This window comes from Cottoperca gobio, chromosome 4, assembly GCF_900634415.1.
Source record: "Cottoperca gobio chromosome 4, fCotGob3.1, whole genome shotgun sequence".
Taxonomy (NCBI): Eukaryota; Metazoa; Chordata; class Actinopteri; order Perciformes; family Bovichtidae; genus Cottoperca; species Cottoperca gobio.
Window position 1 is genome coordinate 1,721,567 of NC_041358.1, and position 22,712 is coordinate 1,744,278.

Sequence of the window (22,712 nt, forward strand, 5' to 3'; positions counted from 1 at the left end):
TAATTTAGTTTGACACAGTATCAAACAGCAGGGGTATCCACAGAGACCATCTGATAAGTATCAAAATGAGAACGTACATTAAGTCTGATTGCACTGACAACACGCTGCTTTCTATTTACCCGTTCATTTCCCAGATTCAGATCTGCAAAGGTGTATTTCAGCACGGTGTCCGAGGTAGCTGGAAAAAGACAAAACACATACAAATCAGTACATGTTCAAAAGCACAAATCTAATGAAAGCAGATTGATGATGTTTGTTTCTTCTAGATGAAGTACCTTGGTGGGGTTTGCATGGTGTGGCCCTGAAACACAGCTTGGCTCTTTCTCTGCTGGTGAGTTTACAGTCTGGGGGCAGAGGGCAGACAGACAGCGGCTGAGATGGATCTGACATCACACAGGCTTTGACCCACTCTGTACTTTTCACAGTGTGCACACACATACACGCTTCCTTTACTACTGCCACTCAATAGGGTAAGGTGCCTTGCTCAAGGGCAGTCCACAGGTAAAGTACTGAGGAGCTGACTTCCCTGAGCTGTAGGCCATCCCAGCCACCTTGAAAAGCTCTGTAAATGAGATGGACTTCTCTGAGCCAAATGAAATATGGATTTAATATCCGTCACTGCAGTCACGTACCAGATGATCCTTGAACAGAAAAAATATTACCTTCATCTTTAGTTCATGACTGGATTTTATCTCGGATCCCGATAAAAAACAATAAGCTGAAAAATCATGTCGCTGTTTTAGCTCACTGGTCATGGAGAAGTGAAAAATAGAGCCTGATGTATAAAAAGAAAACAGGAATTCACACAATGTTGCCATTTCTTTTACATGATATTTTTGATATATGATTACATTATTTAAGATTGTTTGTTTGATCTGTGATGCAATAACAATATTTGTTTCATAACAACATGGAAGGTAATAGTGATTCCAGGATGTTAATAGTGATAATATCATTTGTTTCCATATGGTGTTGTTTCATTAGTGAGGAGGAGGACACAGATACAACAAGCAGGGTGACAGGGTATAAACCAAGAGCCCTGTAATATGAAAAACAAAGAGGGTTTGTGAGGCTGCACAGCTGTGTTCCCCACTCAGGCTGCTACATTCATCTGTACACCATCAAGAAGAAAAGGACAAACTGAAGACAGAGGCCCGGAGGACTCACTCACCTTTGTCCTTGGCTGGGTTGATGCACTTGTGGAGGCGCCAGTGTTGACTGCTGCTGGAAACCTGGATGATGTGGAATTCACGCACGCCAGCTTCACTCTGGGAGCCCACAGGAAGCAGATTATAATGAAGTGCGAGCAGTGATAGGGTGTTCATACCGTCAGTGTGTGGCTGTGTATCTCACCGTATTGATGTTCTCCACATCAATAAAGACCAGCGTTCCACCGCTGCCTTTGTCATCCACACTGAGATGAGGAACGCTGCTGCGACAGGCCGATGCCTGGACACTCAGAGAGCGACTGGCACAGATAAACACTGTGTGGCGCAGCACACGGTGACTTCACAGGAAGAGAGGACGAGATGACACTTAAGGGTTAGTGCCGTGTCACTCGTGAATAATACAACTCTTATAGTATCAGTCACATTTCTTTATATTTGTCTCTTGCCTTTTATCAGCGAAATGTAATATATGTCCAGCTGTCAGTCATAAATGATTGGGTGTGCGGTTTGCTTGAAAAGTCAACTGCAAACAGTAATTTCTTCTGCTACATTGTGTTGCTACGGTCATGTTGCCAACTATAAAGGTTTGTTTTGAATGTCACTAAAAATGTCTGAGCCTCATCCTCATTGAAACGTTTAATATGTGAATGAAGCTGAACATAGTTCCCCTGGAAAGGAGCCTGAAAATGTAAAAGGGCTATATGATTGATTGAAGGGTGGTCAAAGATAAGATTTACGTATTCCTCTTACTTAAACAGGCTCCATAGCGATCATATATGGGCTTTTCCTCTGTGATTAAGGCTGCTAATGTTTATACCTAGAAATCATATTCAAGTCAATTCACCTACTTCAATTTTTACCTGATTTTGATTCCTTTCTCTGTGCTCTCATAGTAGAAGAGGAAGTTGATTTCATGCACTCCCTCCTGATCTGGTCCTCTGAGCCACAGAGGCAGCTGGGTGGACTCCCCTGGCTGCAGCGTGCCGCCATCTATCGGGATCTTCATCACACCGGACGATTTGCTGAAATCCTCTGCTGAAACCAACATCTCAGACGCCACGGAGTCTGGCTGCCGGGACGTGGCCAACGTTTTATAGGCTGAGCAGTTTTCAGCTGAGGTGGGGCTGAGGGGCGTGACGGGAGTCGTGGTCTGGCTGCCAAAGGTGAAGAAGTCTGGGTGTGTGGATGCCACTCGAAGGCCGCACAAAGCAACACCGCTAACGTTACAGAACTCCACGTAGGCCTTCCTGATCTCACCACACAGCAGAGCAGTGGGAAACTGCAGGAAGAAGACCTGACACACACACACACACACACACACACACACACACAGAAGGTGGAGCCACAGAAGAATTAGCGAGCCATCCTGAGGATTGTAGAGGATGAAAATGTAACAAACTTGGAATAACTGAATCTTGCTTTTTAGGTCAAATGTCTCGTCATTGTATGCACGGTGAGTCATGGTGAATATTTGAATTGGATCTAAAATCGGATAGGAAAAGTGCCAGACTCTTGTGATTACCCTTAAAAGCGCTACGACATGTTCAGGTAGCTGCAGTGTCGACATTAGAGATCTCCAGCAGCAGGTCTCTGAGGTTATTCGGTTGTTCTCACTCCAGGCTTTGAAGGCAGGTTCTTATTACTACTTATCACATATATGTATTCTGCTTATGTCTGTATTTTATGTTTATTGCTCTTAAGAAGTGCTAAATAACATAATACTTCTGATACATTCACTGTGGTTGGGATCGTGCTGCTCGTCAGCCTGGCGAGGGTTTGCTAAATTTCTGGCTGGCATTAAACTGTTGCAGAGGTATTTGTTTTTGTGATAAAATAGATTTGCGTTAATCATGATCACTGCATTATTAATTATTTTCTGATGTGATGTTCCCGAGAGGACTCTCATCTAATCTCTGTGCCTGTAAGAGACACAGAGCATGAAAGGACAGCTGTGACTCATGCTTCATTTATTCTTTAATGCAGAACTAATTGTCATGATATTATTTGTGGAAATTGGTTGGGACCCGCTTACATAAGCACACTGCATCATTTATTTTTTTCACAGGAAGAAAAGATGATTGGATTTTTGCATTTTTATTCATTTGTTAAATAGGTGCACAATATGACCGGGAAGTGATTTAAAAGGGTAAAAAATTCCTCAATATATATTTATACTCAAAATAAAAAGTCTGGGTGCAGACTGGGTGCAGACTGGTACAGACTGGGTACAGACTGGGTACAGACTGGGTGCAGACTGGGTGCAGACTGGGTGCAGACTGGGTGCAGACTGGGTGCAGACTGGGTGCAGACTGGGTGCAGACTGGGTGCAGACTAGGTTGCAGGGGTTAGTCAATGGTACCTCCATCAGTGGCATGGGTGGCGTTATGATGGGATCCAGACGCTGATCCAGACCGTGTCGGATCAACATCTTGTCCTCTTTGGTCTGGTTCAGTCGTGGGCCCCGGATCTTCAGGTCCTGTCTACCACGAACCACCATCAAATCCAACGTCTGCTGGCCTGTAGACAGGAAGACATCCACACTGTGCGTCAGTGTGCTTTTAGTTTTGAAATATTTCAGAGAATGTTTTTTTTTGACCAGACACAAAAGAAAAATATTGTAAAAAAAATAACAGAAAATGCAAATGCCATAAAATGTGAGTCAGTTTGACCTTGATGCATTTACTACACTCCGACATACCTACGGACACCAATATGAGTCTGAACTGATATTAGAGCAGCCAACAATAATTAAAGCAAATGAATATCACCTGAAGAATGTGCGCGCCTTACCCTCAGTGCTGGGAGCCACATCTCCAGAGGAGGCTGCAGACAGGTTGTACACCACACCCACAATGTTTAGCTGGCCGGTTCTGTGTGGCAGCAGCCGGAGTCGAGCCTGAGGACAAGGTCACAGTGACTGTTAGCAGCACAATACAACAACATGTTTGTTCAGCCTCAAGTGAGCCAAAGAAGGAACAGTCCCAATTATTGTTAGCTTGAGATCTTACATACTTTTCCTAGTCCCCGCACGCACTGTTAGATTAGTCCTATCTACGACAAAGCTCATCGCTGTTTTTCAGTTATTTAGAAGGACAGTAGTTACTAGTTGCTGTAAGGAATTCTTTTGTATGTTTTAACATACAACGTACGAACGTGCGTACGAACTCCCCGGTCTCTGCTCTGGCTGCCGATTTGAAAAACAAGGTAGGAAAAGCCGCTGTAACACGCATGCGCATTTCCCGGTACACACTCCATTCCAGTTGGTGGTAGTAATGCACTAACGATGTTGGCCAACTGCCATAAATTCTGAAACAAATTCTGGGCTGCACACAGACGTCCACAGAGACCCACCCAGACATGGGCTGATGACGACATTTACATCAACAGACCAAAGCGGACCTTCGCAGAAACACAGACAGTATGAATTTTGCTTTACTGATGTCTAGATACAAACCAGTTTGGTTTCCTCTGGACCCATAAGGAACTCCAGGATGATCTCGGTGGTGACAATATCCTCTTTCTGCGTCATCTGCAAGAGGAAACATATGGAAATGTTAGTTTGGGTTTTTATAGCATCCTTCCATCAAACAGAGGCCAGGTTGCCCACCCCTTGAGTCAGGGTCTCCTCATTGGTGATGGCCTCTTCTGTCTTCTCCTCGGATGGAGACGCCCCATCGGCAGTGAACCTCCAGAGGAGTGAGAGGTTGGACAGAGCCAGAGGAACCTTCAGAGGGTTCCTGAACGTCACCTCCACTACGATTGGCTCTGCAGGGACACAAAGAGAGCTGTATACTGAGCTGGTAGCAGATAGTGATGGGATAGCTTCATACTATGGCAAAATAAAATAGTCATTTCTTTATGGTTAGTAAACGTCTGTATGTCATTACTTAACTACAGCGGAGTATGAGGTGTTATATACAGTTCCATTGTCTTACCCTCGGCCACAGCCAGTGGGCAGCGCAGGTTGTCTGTCTGGCTGTTCAGGCAGCACTGGCTGGGCTGGAAGTTTCCTGGGACAATCCCCCTGTTGGAGGCAGCCACAAGCTGCTCCTCTAGGTGGCACCACATGGCTGCTAAATCCTGGTCATACTCCTGATCCAGGGACACATGAGTGGCTGCTTGCTTTTCCCCTATACACACCAGATAATAACAATCAAAAGGTGATGATTAGTTGTTCAATATAATTTATTTCTCAGTAGTTAATATATTGCTCTCATAAATAGGGTATTGTTACTGGTATTGCATGGTAGATTATGTTGTACAATATTACAGGCTGTCTGCAGGGTTCACTAAAATTACATTTAAGAATTAAGAACTTTTTAATACCGCAAAGAGTGTAATTTAATATCGGTTTAACACTCGTACTGGCCAACAGAATGTTTTATTATTATATAACATTTCTGTAGCATATGATAAAATACTATGAAGCAATAACTTCTAGTGATAGAATTGATTGAAATAACGCAACCTGGACTCAGATTAGTGGCAGAAAATGGATGGACGGATTAAAAGGTCCAATTTGTAGTTCTGAGCTACCTGCTCCAAATAAATATGGGGCAGTATTTCACCTCTACTACTGACTCCATACAATCTAAAGTCATCAATCATCCAAACCATCAGTCCGGAGAAACAGCCTCCGGGCGGCCGTGAGGAAGAGGCCATGGTGCAGGTTGTTTCGTTTTTTTCTGACACTTTGTATTATAGTTTGTTTATTGGATTACATTCAGACACAGAACATGGCTGTAATATCTACAAGAGAGGCAGCAGCTGTTCTTCTTCTCTCACTGTACTGAGGCAGACAGCAGCTACACTGACTCACTATCACCTCTAGAGGAACAAGTGGTATTACAGGACGGAGCGCAGCTAGCTGTTAGCATGCTAACTTCAGTAGATATCTCTGCAACACAACACAGCAGTGGTGGGCCGTCAGGTCCAGCAAGGCCTTCTCTGCTGACCTAAACATCATTAGAATATAACTTTAATTTTGATATATTTTTTCCACAAATATGTATTAAATTATTCCCCATAGTCTATTCTCTTCATTTCATAGTTTTCCTCTTGATTGCGCGGCTTCCAGCCTCAGATCGAGATTTGGAGGTCTGGCCTTTATGTTAGAGCTTTTATCCAATCATATTTCAGCCATGATGTGTTGCCAGGGTCCAAGAAATCTGCCCTTAGGCCTTCAGAATCAACAGTGCGGGCGCCTGTAGCTTAACGTGAACGGAGACAAAAGTGTGGCGTTAACCAATCAGATTTCGAGTTGGGAACACCGGGGCCAGCTAGCAGGCGTACGATAACGTCAGCAGGTCCACGTCTTGATTGGATACGCACTATTGAGAGGCAGAGCTATGCAGAGCTAGCAAACTTTGAACAAGCTAATTTGTGTAGATTTCTACAAGCTGTTTCTTTTCAACCCACAATAGCTGAAGGAGGAGAAGAGATCGATTTGGTCGCAGATATAATTACAATGCCATTTTTAAGACAAACGTTTCAAGAAAAGATAGACATCGTGAGAAGAGAACAGCCAACCCCGACGCTAGCGAGACTATCACAGCCGGGAAAAGGGTTTGTCCGCCACTTTCAAATCATGTTTGACATAACGTCAACACTGTTACCTCTTGATAATGTAGTTCATTGTTTTAATGTTTAAATTCCAGCATATCTTACACACTGAACCTTTAACCAATTTAAGTTTTTGCTAAAATCAGCACTTGCCTATTATAGGATAAGAGAAGACAAAGAATCAAGACATCTGGTGGCTGCCTGCTTGCTACAGGTCTGACTACAAAAAACTATCCCACACAAAGTGCATAGATGTAACATCTCCCCCCAGCCCGCGATCATTACTGTCTTAAGGAGGCAAGAGAAAATATTTCTGATTTTTGTAAATGCAATGTAAGACTGATTAATATCTTCTGCTCCTACCTGGTGCACCAGAGGCTGCGCATCACTATGGTTCCACACTCAATCAATATAACAGACACTAGCCGTGTTTCCATAAGCACACTTGTATGTGCATTAGAAAAGCTGTATGGAAATGACAAAATAAAGTGCAAAAAAGCTTGGTGTTTTTTTTGCCTTTGTCAAAAAAAGAGTTGGGATATGGAAGTTCTGACATCGCAAACATTTACTTCACATGACTGATCAGGTCTTCTCAGATATTCCCATAACACGCAGAAACATGGCTGGTAGTACACAACATAAGAACCAATCACCAGTCTTTTCTTTAGATTTGGTTAAAGCTGGAATTAAATATATCAAATAAATGACCAATCAGTGCGTTACCTTCTGCAAGGCGACGTTCATGTCCGAAGTAGACCCTTGTGGCTGAGCTGTGGATGCAGGGCAGAGGCAGCTGTGGGAGGTGGTCTTCGTTTCCTCCTATCACACTCTGAAAATACACACACACACACACACACACACACACACACACAGCTTTTTAGCCTCTGAACTTATTTTAATTTAATTTATTCATTTAATGTGATTATCTGCCTATATCATTTCATATATATTTTTGAAATATGATATTGCTTTTGTGTTTTACGCCATTCTTACAAAACGATGACTTGCATCTATGTGTCATGGTCTTGGTGTTAACTATGACCTCTTGCCCTTTGTGTCTGGTGTAGGACCGAAGACACTCTGAACCTCGGGCGTGTCCTTATTTCTACAATAGCTGCGTGTGCAGGCTTTTTGATTATAACCCAAGCTCTTTTGTTCCTGTCCGTTTTTTAACCTCACCTAGTATATTATATCTAAAATCAAGATTACCATTATAACCAAGACCCCACGGATAATGATGCAACTGAATGTATTCTCTACTCTTTACACCTGGGACTGTACATTTCATCCATTTAAACTAAAATAAAACATGTGTGATCCAAGTTATAAAATGTGTTGTCCATGTTGACTGTTTAAACACAATGAATATTGACCAATATTCATATATTGTAATGAACGTACGTAAGGAAATCAAGCCAACAACTTAAGTCAAGAGGGAACAGAGGCTCGTCATCTCATCTGATCATTCCAATACTCTGCTTTCACAAAGACATGGCCACCTGCAATGAAGCTAAGTAGTGAGCCACGGTGGTGTGAAAATGGTTTCAATGTGTGTATCATAACAACGGCTTGTTGATCCGCAGCCCTATGGTTTAATGTTTCCCTTTGTACATGATGCATACAGACTACTGCCGCCTGCTGGTATTAAGAGTGTTTCCCTCTCACGCAGGCGCAGAACGTACGTGCTGGTTGGCTGTAGTCTTTGGGGTGTGTTCAAGTGCGGCCTTTTGGCCCAGACGCAGGCGGCGTGCAGCTAAGCAACAGTCGGCTACAGAGCCGCAAGTAACTCAAATCTGCCTTTTTTCGGCAAACATAACAAATGCCGTGGTGAAATATTTTGGCAAGAACATGGATTCATGTCAGGGTGACAGTAAAACGCTACGTTTCCCTGTGAAAAACGTTTTTTGTGTCTACTAAACATGTTATTGTAGACGGACCATCCCAGATCTTTGGAACACAACTCTTATATTCACGATGGTTATATTTGTACAACTTTATTACTAAAATACTTCGTAATAATACACAGCTTAGACCACATACAGTTTTTTACGGATTCTGAAAACTGAAGACCCTATGTTTTCAAAACAGTATAACATGCATATCTTCTATAAATAGACCATCTTCTATCACAACCTGGTGTAACTAGTCACAGGGTGCCCCCAGTACCAGGGGCTGTAGGGGTTGAAGTGTTTTTCATAAGAAATAAGACATATAAACAGGATATATAAATAGGATTACAAATAGGATTTTAATTGTTGTTCTTCGACTCCGAAACCTTTATTTCAGTTTTATCTTTGTTTAACTGGAGGACATTTTGGCACATCTATTAAGAAGATATTTTGCTCAGTTTCTTATTTTAAGCTGGAGGATGCATGAAGATGTTAGGCACAGGACGTTTGAGAATAGAGCCACATGTGTGGACACAAAGTAGTGTCTGCTGTGAAGTGAGAGTGTTCAGACGTGGTGATAAACTGTAGTTACCTTATAAACGTAGAGATATTCCCGGAGGAAGGCGCCCTGCTGTGTGGCCGTCTGCCTGCTGTCATTAGTTAGGATCTGTCTGAAGGCTGTTACAGCATTCTCTGGTTGGCAAAGTGTGAAGGACTGACGACCGATTGTGAAGTTGATATGGTCCTCAGCCAAAGACCAGCCCCTCTCCTTGTACACCTGCATGGCCTGGCAGTAACAGCGCAGTGCGTGCCTCCTCTGTATAAAGAGACAGAAGAGTGGAACACAAGCAGAGATAGGAGTACAAGTGTTGTGTGTGAGTTTTATTATGATATCACCCTCTATATTGTTGTCTTCATGACCTTTCAGCTCTTGTTGTGGTTTCAGAACCCCAGCATTCCCCTCACACATTGCATCTTCTCTAGCACCAACACTAAGTCAATCACAGTGTGGTGCAGCCTGGCCACAGTGTGCTACAAGTGTATTTACAAGTGTGCCATGATAGTTCTCATTGATAATATCACAAGAGCATAAAAGCAGGAAGTGTTTAGGCATGTGCCCCTTTTAGAGAGTATGGTGATGAAGATCAACTAAACTTAAACACTTCTTGAAAATGTTAATAGAACTTTAACTAAATATAATGTTAAACACAAACAAACCTGGGATAGTAAGTGTTTGCAATGCCACACATTAAAGATGAAACATTGACAGGTAACAACCCGGCAGGCACCCGTGTGAGGTTAGACCCCGTTCAGTGCACCAGTGATGGCTGAAAAGCTCACCTGTCCTGCTTTGCTGAAACGATGACCGGCCAGGATCATATGGAAGGCAAACTTGCGCACCATAGGGTTACGCATGTTAATAAAGCAGTGGGCAGCCTGTTCCAACAGCAGAGCACTGCGCAGGTCAGAGTCCTGCACAAACAAGGGAAATACAAAACAAGTGCCAAGTAGAATTAATCCTCTGAAATGGATCACCACTGCAACAGCTTCCAGTTTCCACAGAACTCAGGTCATTACTCCCATCAGGAAGTTGCTTTTTACCTTTTTCTGTCTTGTAATTCATGATGGTGTTTATCTCTTGGATGACGACCTTCCATTTTTTACAACTTTGTTCATTGTGGGATCATTTGTATCCACTACATAGGTATAACAATTCTCCTTTGAAAAACACTACAAAACGTGACCAATTTATTCATAAAATGTTTCAATTCAGCAGAACATTCATCAGTTTTCCAGCCTGTGTGTGCGAGAACACTGGAGGATGGAATTTTCAACAGGACTGATAATGAAGTGGCTTTCCTCACCTCGCTGGTCATCTTAATGAGGAGAGTTGCCGCCTCAGAGTATTTGCTCTGACTCTTGAGTATCTCAGCACTGAGTAATGCACAGCGCTCAGCCAGCACCATGTTCCTGTAGAGAACACAAGTGAACATGATCAAAGCCACACACACGGATAAGGATGAGGAAAACTAAAAGGGAATCTTCTCATGTATGTGATACTCTGGTTAGCTAACCTTTTGACTCAACTGTCACATAATGAGCCAACTCATGCGCCTCCTGTAATGTACTCCATTTATGCAATTCTGTTGTATTGCACATGTTGCGTGTCCTTAAAATGCAACCTCATGGTGAAGACGTGTAAGCTTCACCAGCATTTGGAGATTTTTTTGTTTCTAGCCAGATTCATCTTTTATTCAATAGTTTTAACATTCTCAGGTGGGATTGAGAATAACTGTAGCTGATCACACACTGTGTGCTGTCTGCTGTCATCTCAATGTGTTCCTGGGTAACTACTCAGGAGCCTCTCAGTGATATTGTATTAGCACAACAGCATGTTACTGAAAAGTGAAAGACAGGCAGACAATCATTGTGTAATCAGGTCATACTTGCAGACATCTCTGTACGTCTGTATTGCTGTGTCCATGTAGTGTGCTGGATATGGTCTGGGAGCTCCAGCCTGCAGAAAGGCTGACACTGCAGCCATTTCCTACACAAGAGGTCAGGTTGAGTGGACAGAACATGAGGACAGAAGGAAGGGGGAGAAAACAAACGGCATGATTAGGATTCAACATTCATACATGATAACGATAAAAGGCACCATTGCTCAGTTCAATCTACTCAAGGCTTTGCAGGTATGACTATAGTAAATGCTAGCTTGTGTTCCCTAATGTGAGAACTGCAGCTACTGCTGCTGCAGGTGAGGACCAGGAGATACACAAGTGCATATTTTTACCTTTACATTACAATCATTTAGCAGTCGCTCTTATCCAGAGTGACTTACAGTGAACTAACTACAGGGACAGTCTCTCTGCAGCAGCTCAGGGTTAAGTACCTTGCTCAGGGGCACAATGGTGGCAGCTCACAATCATCTGGTGTTGTGTTTGGAAGGCGTACCACTAGACCACTAGGCCATCACCACCACCATATTCAAATCTGAAAGAGTGTCATGCTTGGTGCATCCTTGTGTGGTGCTGCTGGAAGCTTGGTGACATGATAACTAGACCACGCTGCAGCTCTTTTAATAGCTCAGCAGAGCAGGGTTCTATCAAACAGGATGTTGCGACACAGCTAGTAGTATGATGGCTTAGTCTACTCTTGATTCTTCTCCATTCCCTTAAAGGTTAGCCCAGTAAACACAGCTTATTGGTCAACTGCAAAATGTATGTGCCAAAGTTGACCAAAGTTGAACACATAAGCTGAACAAAAACTGAAAAACACTGGTGTCCATCCTCTCTGAAAATCACGAGCTTCACACACAGAACAACATTTAGTGTTACTTACATAACAGTCAGTAACTATCCGAAGCTGAACCTCCTGTGAGTGGGTTCATGCTGCTTCAATATTTGGGTTATGGAATCAGTGCGGTTAACACAGACAGATATAAAAGGTGTGCGTGTTCTCACCAGAGCCCCTGCAGCATACAGCATGGCCTGGTCTGACAGGAAGTCTTTCTTGGCAGTGTGGTAACAGCTGTAGGCCAGCTCATAGTGCTGAACCAGCAAGCACAGGTCGGCCATCTTCCTGATCTGCAGTTCCGGGGCTTCTGGGGGATATCTGAAAGATCAAAGCAGTGATGTATACAATGTTTATAAAACGGACATGTCAAATCAAGCAATCTGATTGGTTCTTAGCCGTGGTATAATGAGCGTATATCACGGGTAGAATTGTAGTTTTCACAACAAGTCAGTATCCCTCCGCGTCTGAGAAAAAGCTACAGCTGTTAATCAATTAACTAATTGACGTAATTTAAGTACAATTACACACCTAGTACAACCTTACAGACTTGGTACACTGTTCTAAACAAGTCACCATGCCATACAAGTGTTGATTTACATACCGTCTTGCTTCCATTTTAATTAAATCCGCTCAGAACAAAGGCGCTGTTTCGCGGGCTTCTGGGAGGGCCGTAAGTGAAGTTACCGTAATGAAGTGATATATGCTGTAAAGCGCAGAGTCTCAGCTTTCAGAAACCGTTGAAATATGTTCGATTGCGCATAATCACTATCACTATGACATAATCACGGTAATCCAAAACTTTGCTTGCAATCGCCGACACATTCGGTGTTAAAGGGAAACAAACTTACAAAGCTTTACTCTGGAGGAGTGGATTGATCAGTGCCTATCTCCAGAGAAAAAAGCCCTAAAAGACGGCATGCAGAGCTACGTGAAGAGCAGGTAGCAGCTATAATTGATCAACGTTGTCTGTCTAATATGTTCGCTAGCTGTTAGTGTTGTTGCATAGCAACCACCTCGCACTATGTTTTGTGCAGAAGGCAACGGAGGGACTATTTTATTTTGAACATCATTATTTAATAATAAAAACTATTTAAATTGGAGTGTGTATTTTTCTTTCATATTGCCACACTTGGTAAACGTTTTATAAAAGCAATAGCTCACTTCAGACCGTGCTATATGCTCATTATATCACAGTTAAGGGGGTTGTACCACGCCCCTTAACTGTGATATAATGAGCATATACCACGGCCTGTAGTCAGCTATTGCTTAAGTATACCCCGCTCAATTATCAGAGGAAGTGTGATACTTACAGAAGGCCACATGTGCTCTTTGGTTCACTGACGCTCTTCTCTGGAGCTTTCCCTCCACCAAACCACTTCTTGGTGGCAGTGAACAGAGAGCGACTCAGACCTTTCCTGGAGACCAGCTGTGGATAGACAGAGAGGTCACGTGTGAGTGCTGCTGGGACAATGTTGGGTGTGTCCAGCTGAGCTGACTCGGCTAATCTATGGGGCTGTGATTGCAGCAATGAGAGTTGTGAAACTGGATCTCAATGCTACACAAATCTGTACATCAGAAATAGATGTGCATTGCAACCTGCCATCTTTGTTTTTCGCTCTCCTGTAGCAGGGTGCAGAAGCTCTTAAGTGACAAGGGTCAGCCTGGCAGCGTGAGCCTCTGAGCCTTGGCTCAGGGCGAAACAAACCTACAGTTGGACAGGTGGCCACACACATTTACAATCTGAGGCACGGCAGAGTGGAGCAACAGCAAGATGTGAAAAGACATGCGAGGTGGAAGTGAAGATCCCTAACCCAAAAAGGCATCAACAAGAGCAACAGTACAGACACACAATTGGGTACATGTAGCTAAAACTAATGAGGTCTAATACAACAGTCCCGCAAGAAATTCTCCTTCGGTTTAGTCACCATTATGAAGTGGTAGGAGAAGCTGGAACTAAGTCAGTTTGGAGAGCAGTTCATGTTATTCAGTCAGAGTGTTCATTCATCACAATGGGTTTAAACATGTGGAGGGTCGAGGCTTGGCGTTGTACCTGGTCGTTGAGCTGTCTGATGTTCTTCTCAATGTGTGGCAGCAGGCCTCTGAAGGTGAACTCTTGGATGAACTGTCTGATGTGGTCGTGGTCATTGAGGGTCAGACATGCCCCGTGGCTCCCAGCAACCCCCACCTCAGGTTCTCTTGCAGCTTTCTTCAGCTCAGTGTTAGCAGCAGTGAGGGCGTGCAGGCTACCCGAGCTGCTCGCTGTGTCCAGCTGCAGAGGATGGCTCTCCGGACTGGTGGATGCGCTGTCTGTAGGATACAGTGTGGAAACTAAGCTCACTCACAACTTAGATACCTTTGGTGTTCACTCACTTTAGAAGAGCTTTTATTTGTACAGCAACCAATCAACCCGGTGCAGATGAACCAGAGGATATCGCACAAAAACATTACTTTGTCACTTAATGTTGTCACGGTTTCCTCCTAAGGCTCCCTGTGTGCGTGCGTAGCAGGGTATGGGTTAAATTAAGACATGCACATTAAAAGCCTGCTTAAACCCCTTCACCTAAAATATAATTTAGCTCAGAAGACAGCCATTGTTTGTCTAAACAAGGAGGCCAAAGCTACTATATGAAGGAGCTGTTAAACTGACTGACCTTTCTCTGGTGAGTCCACTTCAGCAGCACTCATGTTGTTCTCAACAGCAGCACTGTTCACAGCTGCATCGTCAAGCACGTCCTGCAATAAGGGTCACCATGTTAACACAAGGCACACAGCAGAGCATCCACTGGCTCATTCATGGCAGATTGACACTGGACTGTGTCACTGCATGTGGAGGAAGCTACAGGCTTTACCTGGTTCTGCACAGTATTCCTATGCAGGTATTGACTCCAGGGGTCTGGAATCTGTTCATCTTCTTCAGCTGAGAAGGTACGAGAGTTCACTTTCAACAGATAGCAGCCCTGGTGACCATACCTCTGTTTCATATCCTCGTACACCGAATCTGCCCTGGAGAGGAATGAGGAACACTGATCAAACACAAAGCAGCTAGTCATACTAAAAGTCAAGCCATACAACAACATGGCCCTTTTTCCATCCACACTAGTTCTTTTAAACCATGTGACAGTTGACTCTGCTGCCACCATTGTACCCCTGAGCAAGGTACTTAACCCTGAGTTGCTCCAGGGAGACTGTCCCTGTACTTAGTTCAATGTAAGTTGCTCTAGATGGAGCGTCTGCTAAATGACCTGTAATGTAATTATAGTTGGATTTTCTTCTTTAACACTGCTTACGTTTCTGTAATCGTGTATTGATTCCTTTTAAATCAAGAATCAGACCAAACTACAAGTTTAGTCAATCATAGTTCTTTAACAAAGAAATACCAAGAAAATGATGCTTATAATACACAACTTTAGATGGTGCAATGGCATCTTGTAGAGCAGTGGTTCCCAAACGGTGTGCCGTGAGACAAATCCCGGTGTGCCGTGGAATTTTGAAACAATTAGGCCTATTGCTTTTAACTATAGACAAGGTTTGTGATTTACTTCAGTGTTTCCCCTACCTTTACTGCTCTGCTGCCTGGGCTAGATGAGGTCAGTGCGTGGCGCAGATTTTTTAAGTTCTCTCCTTACCTGTTCTCCGCTCGGTCTCTGACTAAGTAAGTGTGTGTGTGTGTGTTCGGAAGCATAGCAGAGAGAATGTAAATATGCAAAGCAACTGAAACGTGCACATAAATGAGATAAACATAAGGGTTTAGTTTATTTAATAAAAGAGCACCTGTTCAATGTGAAAAGTGAGTTGTGAATATAAAAATATAAAAAGACTTGAATATAAGGGGGGGTGGTACGAGGTAAGCAGCGCAGGGAAGCACTGTACTTTATCCTTCACACTTATTTCACAATATAGAAACAATAGGTCTTATATGCTTTGGCCTAAATATAAATAAAACAATCATTAAAAAAAAGGAATCTGTCAAAGCGAACCCGTTTTAGCCATTTGCGCATGGTGGGAAATATTAGAGTGTGACACATGAAAGGCTCTCTGCTAGTGTAAAGGAGAATAGCTTCTTACAAGGACTAGGCTAAATTAATGTCCACAGAGTGATAACAGTGGCACTATGTGTTACAGAGGGGATTTTGCCCGGATATGAACTCAGGTGTGCCTTGAGACTTTGGCTTGGTCTTTGGTGTGCCTTGGCCACAGAAAGTTTGGAAACCACTGCTGTAGAGTACTGCAACAAAATGTAAACATGTACATAGTGAGGCTCCTTTCAGTACCTTTGTTCACCCCCCTCGCTCATGTCATGAAGTAAGACGTAGTACTTGAGCGTGTTGGGGATAAACCACTTGGGGTTGGTGTATTCTCCACTGTGCTGAATCCTGTGCTGCTCCTGGGAAAGTTTGAGGAACTGCTCCACAGGGACGGCTTCAGTGGAGGACACCACCAGCAGGCCTGTCAGGACCCGGACGTCAAGGACATACAAGCATGTGGAGCAATCAGACAACAGAGAAGAGCAGGAGGGCCAATGGGAGCCAAAGACTACAACTAATAATAATACTGTTATGTCAACAGGAAATAAATCACATTATGCAGGTAAAGCTGTCCTTTAAATCTAAGATCAAGATTCTAAGCACTCATGTTGTACAATAACAGTATTTGTAGAAGTAACAGTGGAACGTCACTGTAGAGCTGAACAAAATGGAAGACAAATATTTCAATTTAAAATTGTGAATATTTTCAATAAAATAAACTCTGTATTTGTGGCCAACTTAAAGTAGTATACGTGTGCTGGCGGAAGGATACAGGCGAGGTAGTGATTGAGAAACTCATGGTCGGAGGCAGGCATCGACTGCAGGAAGTTCTCCCTGTAGGCTTCAAACCAGGGCGTGGTCGCTAGAAACAAAGTCAGAATGAGATGAAGGATTTAAAGCAAACAATAATCTCATACTGTGTGTTTTCATTGTTCACCAGATTATTACTAAACTTTTATCGCTAAAAAGATAAACATTTATATCTTGTCATAAACATCATTAATGGCATCACAAATATGCGGGTGGTCTGGTGCCGAACATGAACCACAATGTCGCGCTCTCTCGCTCTCCCTCTCTCCATCTATCATCCATCCATCCATCTTTCATTATCCATCCATCATCCAGCTTGCTACTTGTTCAGACTCAAAAGAAAATGTTAACCAAAGAAATGACAAATAAACTGTATGTTTCGATTGGTGTTCAACAGAAACGAACCGCTCCAGAGTTCACTTGACAGCGGTTAGGGTTAACCCCTTTGAGGCAGACCAAAAAGCGGTTGTTTGGTCCGGACAAGAGTTACAGTTAGGCCTTCAACAGTCAACATGACCCTCCACTTGATCATCTAGCACAGGGGTCGGGAACCTATAGTAATTAAGTAATAAATAATTATATTGTGTCATTTTAAAGTAAAACCTTTAGCAGCGGATTTTTATTTTTTTAGTTCTCCCCTCTCCTTTCCTCCGCCCTGTCTATGACTGTCTGTGTGTTCACACATGTGCGTGTCGGCAGTGAAGCCCCGCCCTTCGTGAAACCGAGCAGAGGAGAAACTGCACAAAGCAAGCAGTAGACCGGGGGGGTCAAACTCAATCACAGAGAGGGCCAACATTAAAAACTGGGACTACGTCGAGGGCCAAACACGGTCCACATTTATTGAACAGGATACACATATTGGATAAAGTGCAAAAGATATGGAACATATTTAAGTCAACTGCAAACGGATTGCTGAGCAGTTCAATTTAAATTTCTGAGCGGCAAAGTCGGCAAATGCGCTCATTTCATCAGCAGAATGCTGTCGGGAACACAGCGGTGGAGATGTTTGTCAGTGTTTGGAAACACGTAGTGACCAAAGTTTCCTGCTGCATCATACATGTCTGTGATCACACGGCCCTGAAGCTGCAGGTTTAACAGTGAGATGCTTCGTTATGTCGCACAAACAGTCCAGCTCACATCGTCCCAGAGATTTGTGGTGTCTTTCCCTTTGCTACCAAAAACTGGCAGATTTCCTCACGCAACTCGAAAAATCTATCCAGCACTTTCCCTCAACTCAGCCATCGCACCGCCATGTTCAGAAAAGACTTAAATTGACTCTTATAAAGTTTCCTTTCTGTGTTACGGTGCTTGTTACATGTTCCATCTCCAGAGCTTTACAACACAGCGCTTCCTGGTGTAAGATGCAGATGACTGTGTATCTTCTCCCGCATCCTGCCCACTAAACTTTTCATCACATCGCAGGATCTCGATCTGTCGTCAGTCCCGTCAGTTTGTCCCGGGACAGTTTAATTTCTCACACATTTAGATACTTCCTCGAATATGTATTTTCCCGTGGTTGTGCCATGCATTGATTTAATTACCAAAACCGGGTCAGATATGATAGACATATTTTCTCGCGGGCCGGATATAATTGCCTTGAGTTTGACACCCGTGCAGTAAACAGAGAAATGTGTTATACTTAACACTTAGCACGCATAAAATTGCCAGCCAAAAAGGTTCCCGACCCCTGATCTAGCAGCAGATCTAGTCCGCCTACAGGTAGGAGATGACCATCTGGTGACTTGGTGTGGTCAGAACAACTTAGGGTGATGGGGGGGGGGGGTTTTCCTGAAATCCACTGTGTGACGCTGTGGAGTCCTTCCGCTTCCTGGGCTCCTTCGTCACCCAGGACCTCAAGTGGGAGCAGAAAATCAGCTTCCTCATTAATAAAGCACAGCAGAGGATGTACTTCCTGCAGCAGCTGAAGAAGTTCAACCTGCCAAAGTCAGTGATGGTGCACTTCTCCACTGCCATCATCGAGTCCATCCTCACCTCCTCCATCACCATCTGGTACGCTGCAGCTACGTGAATGTTATATGTGAAAACCCTCTTGGCATTAAACTAAATTCTGATTCTGACCAAGCAAACGAACCAAGGAGGTAAACGCTCCAGGGTTTAGTTCAACTGGACTAAATAAATCTGTTGTATTTATATTACTAAACTTAGGAAAGAGGATCAATGATTCATTTATAGAGCTCATACTGAAATATTTCCAGGGGCAGATGTGGCTCAGGAGGTAGAGCAGCCGTCAATATGTTGAAGTGTCCTTGGGCAAGATAATGAACCCCAAATTGCAACCAATGAATGTGCCATCAGTGTGTGAGTCTGCATGTGAATGTTTATCACTCCTGATGAGCAGGAGACAACTTGTATGGTACCCTCTACCACCAGTGTATAAATGTGTGATCTTGTGTTGTATAGCGCTTTTAATGGTTGCTAAGACTAGAAAAGCGCTATATAAATGCAGTCCATTTACCATTTAAATACTTAACTATTCAAGATTAAATTCAAACATCAGAACATTGATTTAAATTATTGCTATATTTAAAAAGGGGAATGTGTACGATACATTTATTGCACCAGATACAGCACAGTGCTCATTTTCATCTGTTGTCCCTGGACATGTAAATAAAAGGCACATAAATATAAATTGATAATTCAACATTAATAATAAATATATGCACCTATACGACATATGAGACCTTAATGACAACATGTCCGTCTGTCTTTCAATACTTTTTTAACATTAGTTTTAAAGTGACTAAAGCTATAACACTCCTTTATATCATTCCACTGTCGTGTTGCTGTAACTGAAAAAGCAGTTTGAGTCATTTTTGTTGAACAACGTTTTATGCAACTCCCCTTGTTGAACTTTTTTTCATCTTGTTTGACCATGAGCTATTAGAATAAATGAGAATAAATTATATCAAATAAGATTAATAAAAACTGAGAAAGTAAGGATTCAACTCATACAGGATATGTTCATCTGCAGGTATTACACCAAGTCAGTTAGTAAAGACATTTTGCACTGAGTAAAACATGTTATTGGCTAAAGAACGTGCTGCCAGAGCACTTTGGTGAATCCCATTAGTTCTATAAAAAGGACAGCTGGCCAGGATTGACGGGATCCTCTCCATTATGTCGGACACAGGCAGGCCGTGTGTCCGTGCACACTTTTTCCTGAAAATTATTTTCCTGAAAATGGACTAGACCACAAGAAGAGAAGGAGTCGGAGATCTCTCCTGTATAGTCGGCCCTGAGAAAACTCTAACTTATACAGGGCCCCTGGGGACAGCAGTAAAGCATGGCTGAACCCTAGTTAGGTGAGGTCGTAGCTCATTTGCCGCTGAAAGTGTATACCGATTTGACACACGATGTGAAGAACCTGATGGTGACGATTCCCCCATTGGACAGGGTGGACAGGGTGGACAGGGCGGGGGGCCACTAGTCTCAGACTGGAACATCACTGAGGAGCCAGGCTCCGTGGGCTCCGAGACCAGAGGCTGAAAGTCCAGGATGTCGAATCTCTTCACCACCTCAATGTGATGGGCTGCTGGCGAGCGTCGGATATGCTTCCCTCTGCGCCCACAGCTTTGCTTGCCAGCAATACTCCCAGGTTCCCAGGGACCTTTGACCTGGTACCAAGGCTAAGACAGGGAACAGATCCCCTAACCTAAGCAATCGGCCTTGGATCAGAGACCAACAACGGTGTTTGGGTTTATTCTTACCCCAGGGTCTCCGCCAGGCTTAAATTGGCTCCCAACCAGGCGGAAGCATAAGGAATTTGGGTATTTTTTAAGATGTTTTTTTTTTTCAAACTAAAGTATCTTATACATGTATCAGACTCCTATAACTCGGTGCGTAGGTTGTGTGTGTATCGCGAGTGAGTGTGTGGTTGAGACAAAGAGAGCGAGAGAGCATGTGTCACCAGTATTAAGTGAGTAATAACGTTAGAGCTGTGAAGGTAGCAGTGTAGTGTGTGCACAGCTTAGGCTCCGTGAATAAATGCTACAACTCCTCAAGAGCCAAGCCAAGTTCCCATGCTTTGATTGCCACCTGCTGATGGAAGTGAAGCAGGTAACGCCCAGGCCACACTCTCTGCACAAGCAGCGGATGACGACTGGAGCTAAACTTTACAAAAAAAAAAAACTAGCAGTAGGATAGAAATAAACTTCTAAGTCACATATAAACAAGTAAAATCCACAAATAGCGACAACAGAGATCCCGCTGATACAAGTGAATGCATTATCATTTATCATCATTTCACCTGCAGCTGGCTCTAGAAAACTGTGTGCGCTGGTCTTAAGTCTGTGTGAGGTGACACATTCCTCCTTTAAAAATAACACTGATGTGTAGTGAAAGGTGTGTGCATGTTTTTGTGCGTACATATTGTTTGTACATCTAGTGCCAGGTCAAAAACAACAAGTTATCATTTCATACTTCTAGCCATCTCAAAACAAAGAAAAACACCACATGGTCACACACACGCACACACACACACACGCTAGGAGACAGTGATACCTGAGAGGACTATAGCTACACACACATCAGCTAGGAGAGAGTGATACCTGTGTAGTGCTGGGAGGTGCTGATTTCCGACAGTGTTTCTCTCCAGGCACTGTACCAGGGGAGGCTAGATTTAAGAGAGTGATCTGATAGGTGGAAACAGACAGCCAGCGCTAATGTTAGCAACATCCCATTTTCTTCAAGGTCTCTTCATTTAAATTGAGAATTTACAGATGATCAAGGAAATAAACAGGGTCGAAAAGCATTTTAGGAGGTCTGAAACTATCTACACTCCAATTCTATTTCACACATACTAATGTCATTTTTGTATTGTCATAGGATTCCATACATTTATCTACAATAATAATAATAATAATAATAATAATAATAATAATAATAATAATAATAAATTGTATTTATAGGCGCACCTTTCATTTGCGTAAACAAAACTCAAAGTGCTAGTCTGGATATCTGTATTTTTATACTTGAACATAACAGGAAATGTCGTCCAGCGGGTAAAGAAACCACATCTTTATCTGGAGGTCAAACTGAAAGTGTATGCTCTTGTAATGTCGACAAATGATGACCACCTGTAAAACACACTTTAATAAAATGTATTCATTTTCTCAAGAAAAGGAGGAGCCAAACAGTTTCCTCTTCTAAAGATGCAATATTGATGTATAGAGCTACAGTAGCTAATGGAGATCAAACTAACATTGTGGTTGTGGATTTGTAATGTAAATCTACGTGCGTAGTCAAAGCCCAAACAAACAAGTGTTTAGAATGACTTGCAGAAATACTATGGACAATATTCAATCACAGTGGAAAACACACTGCGGACCACTTGGGGTCTTAATATATTGATATATTTATCATTTATATTCTTTCATACTTCAATTGAAATGTTCAACATAAAGAATTGTATCCATTAATCTTATTGAATCTTACTGGCAAACCAAAGCATTTAGCTTAACTTAAGACCAATTGAAACTGCCCATTGGTACCTGAGCTTTACTAACAATGGCATGAAATGGTAGTGTGTGCTTTGTGTGTGTACTCAATGCTGGTCTGAGGCTGTACATCTCATGAGGGAGTCCATCTGTCACTCTACTACTGGAGTTGATGTGTATAATTTGAATTCATTTCATTTACTTTTACATTTATTCTACGGTGTGGTTGGTTGCACGGCCTGTTCCGTTCCATGGCGTGATTCGATCCATGGAGCGATGTGTTCAATAGCGTGCCCTGTTCCGTGACGTGTTCCACGCCGTGATTCGATCCAAGGAGTGATGTGTTCAATGGCGTGCCCTGTTCCGTGACGTGTTCCACGGCCAGTTCTGTTCCGCAGCCTGTTCCGTTCCACACCTTGATTCGATCCATGGCGTGATGTGTTCAATAGCGTGACATGTTCAATGGCATAGCCATGCCGTGTTCCGTGACGTGTTCCACGGCAT

General features: G+C 43.0%; 1 protein-coding gene across 6 annotated transcripts in view; it reads right to left on the reverse strand.

Annotated features, from left to right (window-relative positions):
* trappc8 (trafficking protein particle complex subunit 8) overlaps positions 1 to 22,712 on the reverse strand; it is a 35,830-nt gene that overhangs the window by 7,241 nt on the left and 5,877 nt on the right. For 3 of the 6 annotated variants that reach the window (XR_003832124.1, XR_003832123.1, XM_029429409.1), the window contains exons 3-25: positions 21,321 to 21,404; positions 16,715 to 16,804; positions 16,189 to 16,363; positions 14,767 to 14,920; positions 14,569 to 14,650; positions 13,968 to 14,224; positions 13,228 to 13,343; positions 12,085 to 12,235; positions 11,068 to 11,168; positions 10,486 to 10,591; positions 9,962 to 10,093; positions 9,213 to 9,437; positions 7,455 to 7,560; positions 5,105 to 5,299; positions 4,777 to 4,934; positions 4,624 to 4,698; positions 3,960 to 4,065; positions 3,529 to 3,686; positions 2,030 to 2,463; positions 1,354 to 1,507; positions 1,172 to 1,268; positions 276 to 344; positions 120 to 178 (exon numbers count right to left, since the gene is read on the reverse strand). Coding sequence is in view for 3 of the 6 variants with exons in the window: in XM_029429409.1 (XP_029285269.1) it covers positions 120 to 178; positions 276 to 344; positions 1,172 to 1,268; positions 1,354 to 1,507; positions 2,030 to 2,463; positions 3,529 to 3,686; positions 3,960 to 4,065; positions 4,624 to 4,698; positions 4,777 to 4,934; positions 5,105 to 5,299; positions 7,455 to 7,560; positions 9,213 to 9,437; positions 9,962 to 10,093; positions 10,486 to 10,591; positions 11,068 to 11,168; positions 12,085 to 12,235; positions 13,228 to 13,343; positions 13,968 to 14,224; positions 14,569 to 14,650; positions 14,767 to 14,920; positions 16,189 to 16,363; positions 16,715 to 16,804; positions 21,321 to 21,404 (3,284 nt within the window). In the remaining 3 variants the exon portion in view is untranslated. Of the gene's footprint in view, positions 1 to 119; positions 179 to 275; positions 579 to 662; positions 776 to 1,171; positions 1,269 to 1,353; positions 1,508 to 2,029; positions 2,464 to 3,528; positions 3,687 to 3,959; positions 4,066 to 4,623; positions 4,699 to 4,776; positions 4,935 to 5,104; positions 5,300 to 7,454; positions 7,561 to 9,212; positions 9,438 to 9,961; positions 10,094 to 10,485; positions 10,592 to 11,067; positions 11,169 to 12,084; positions 12,236 to 13,227; positions 13,344 to 13,967; positions 14,225 to 14,568; positions 14,651 to 14,766; positions 14,921 to 16,188; positions 16,364 to 16,714; positions 16,805 to 21,320; positions 21,405 to 22,712 lie in introns of those variants that run through there. The other 3 variants (XM_029429411.1, XR_003832125.1, XM_029429410.1) reach the window with 3 other exon arrangements.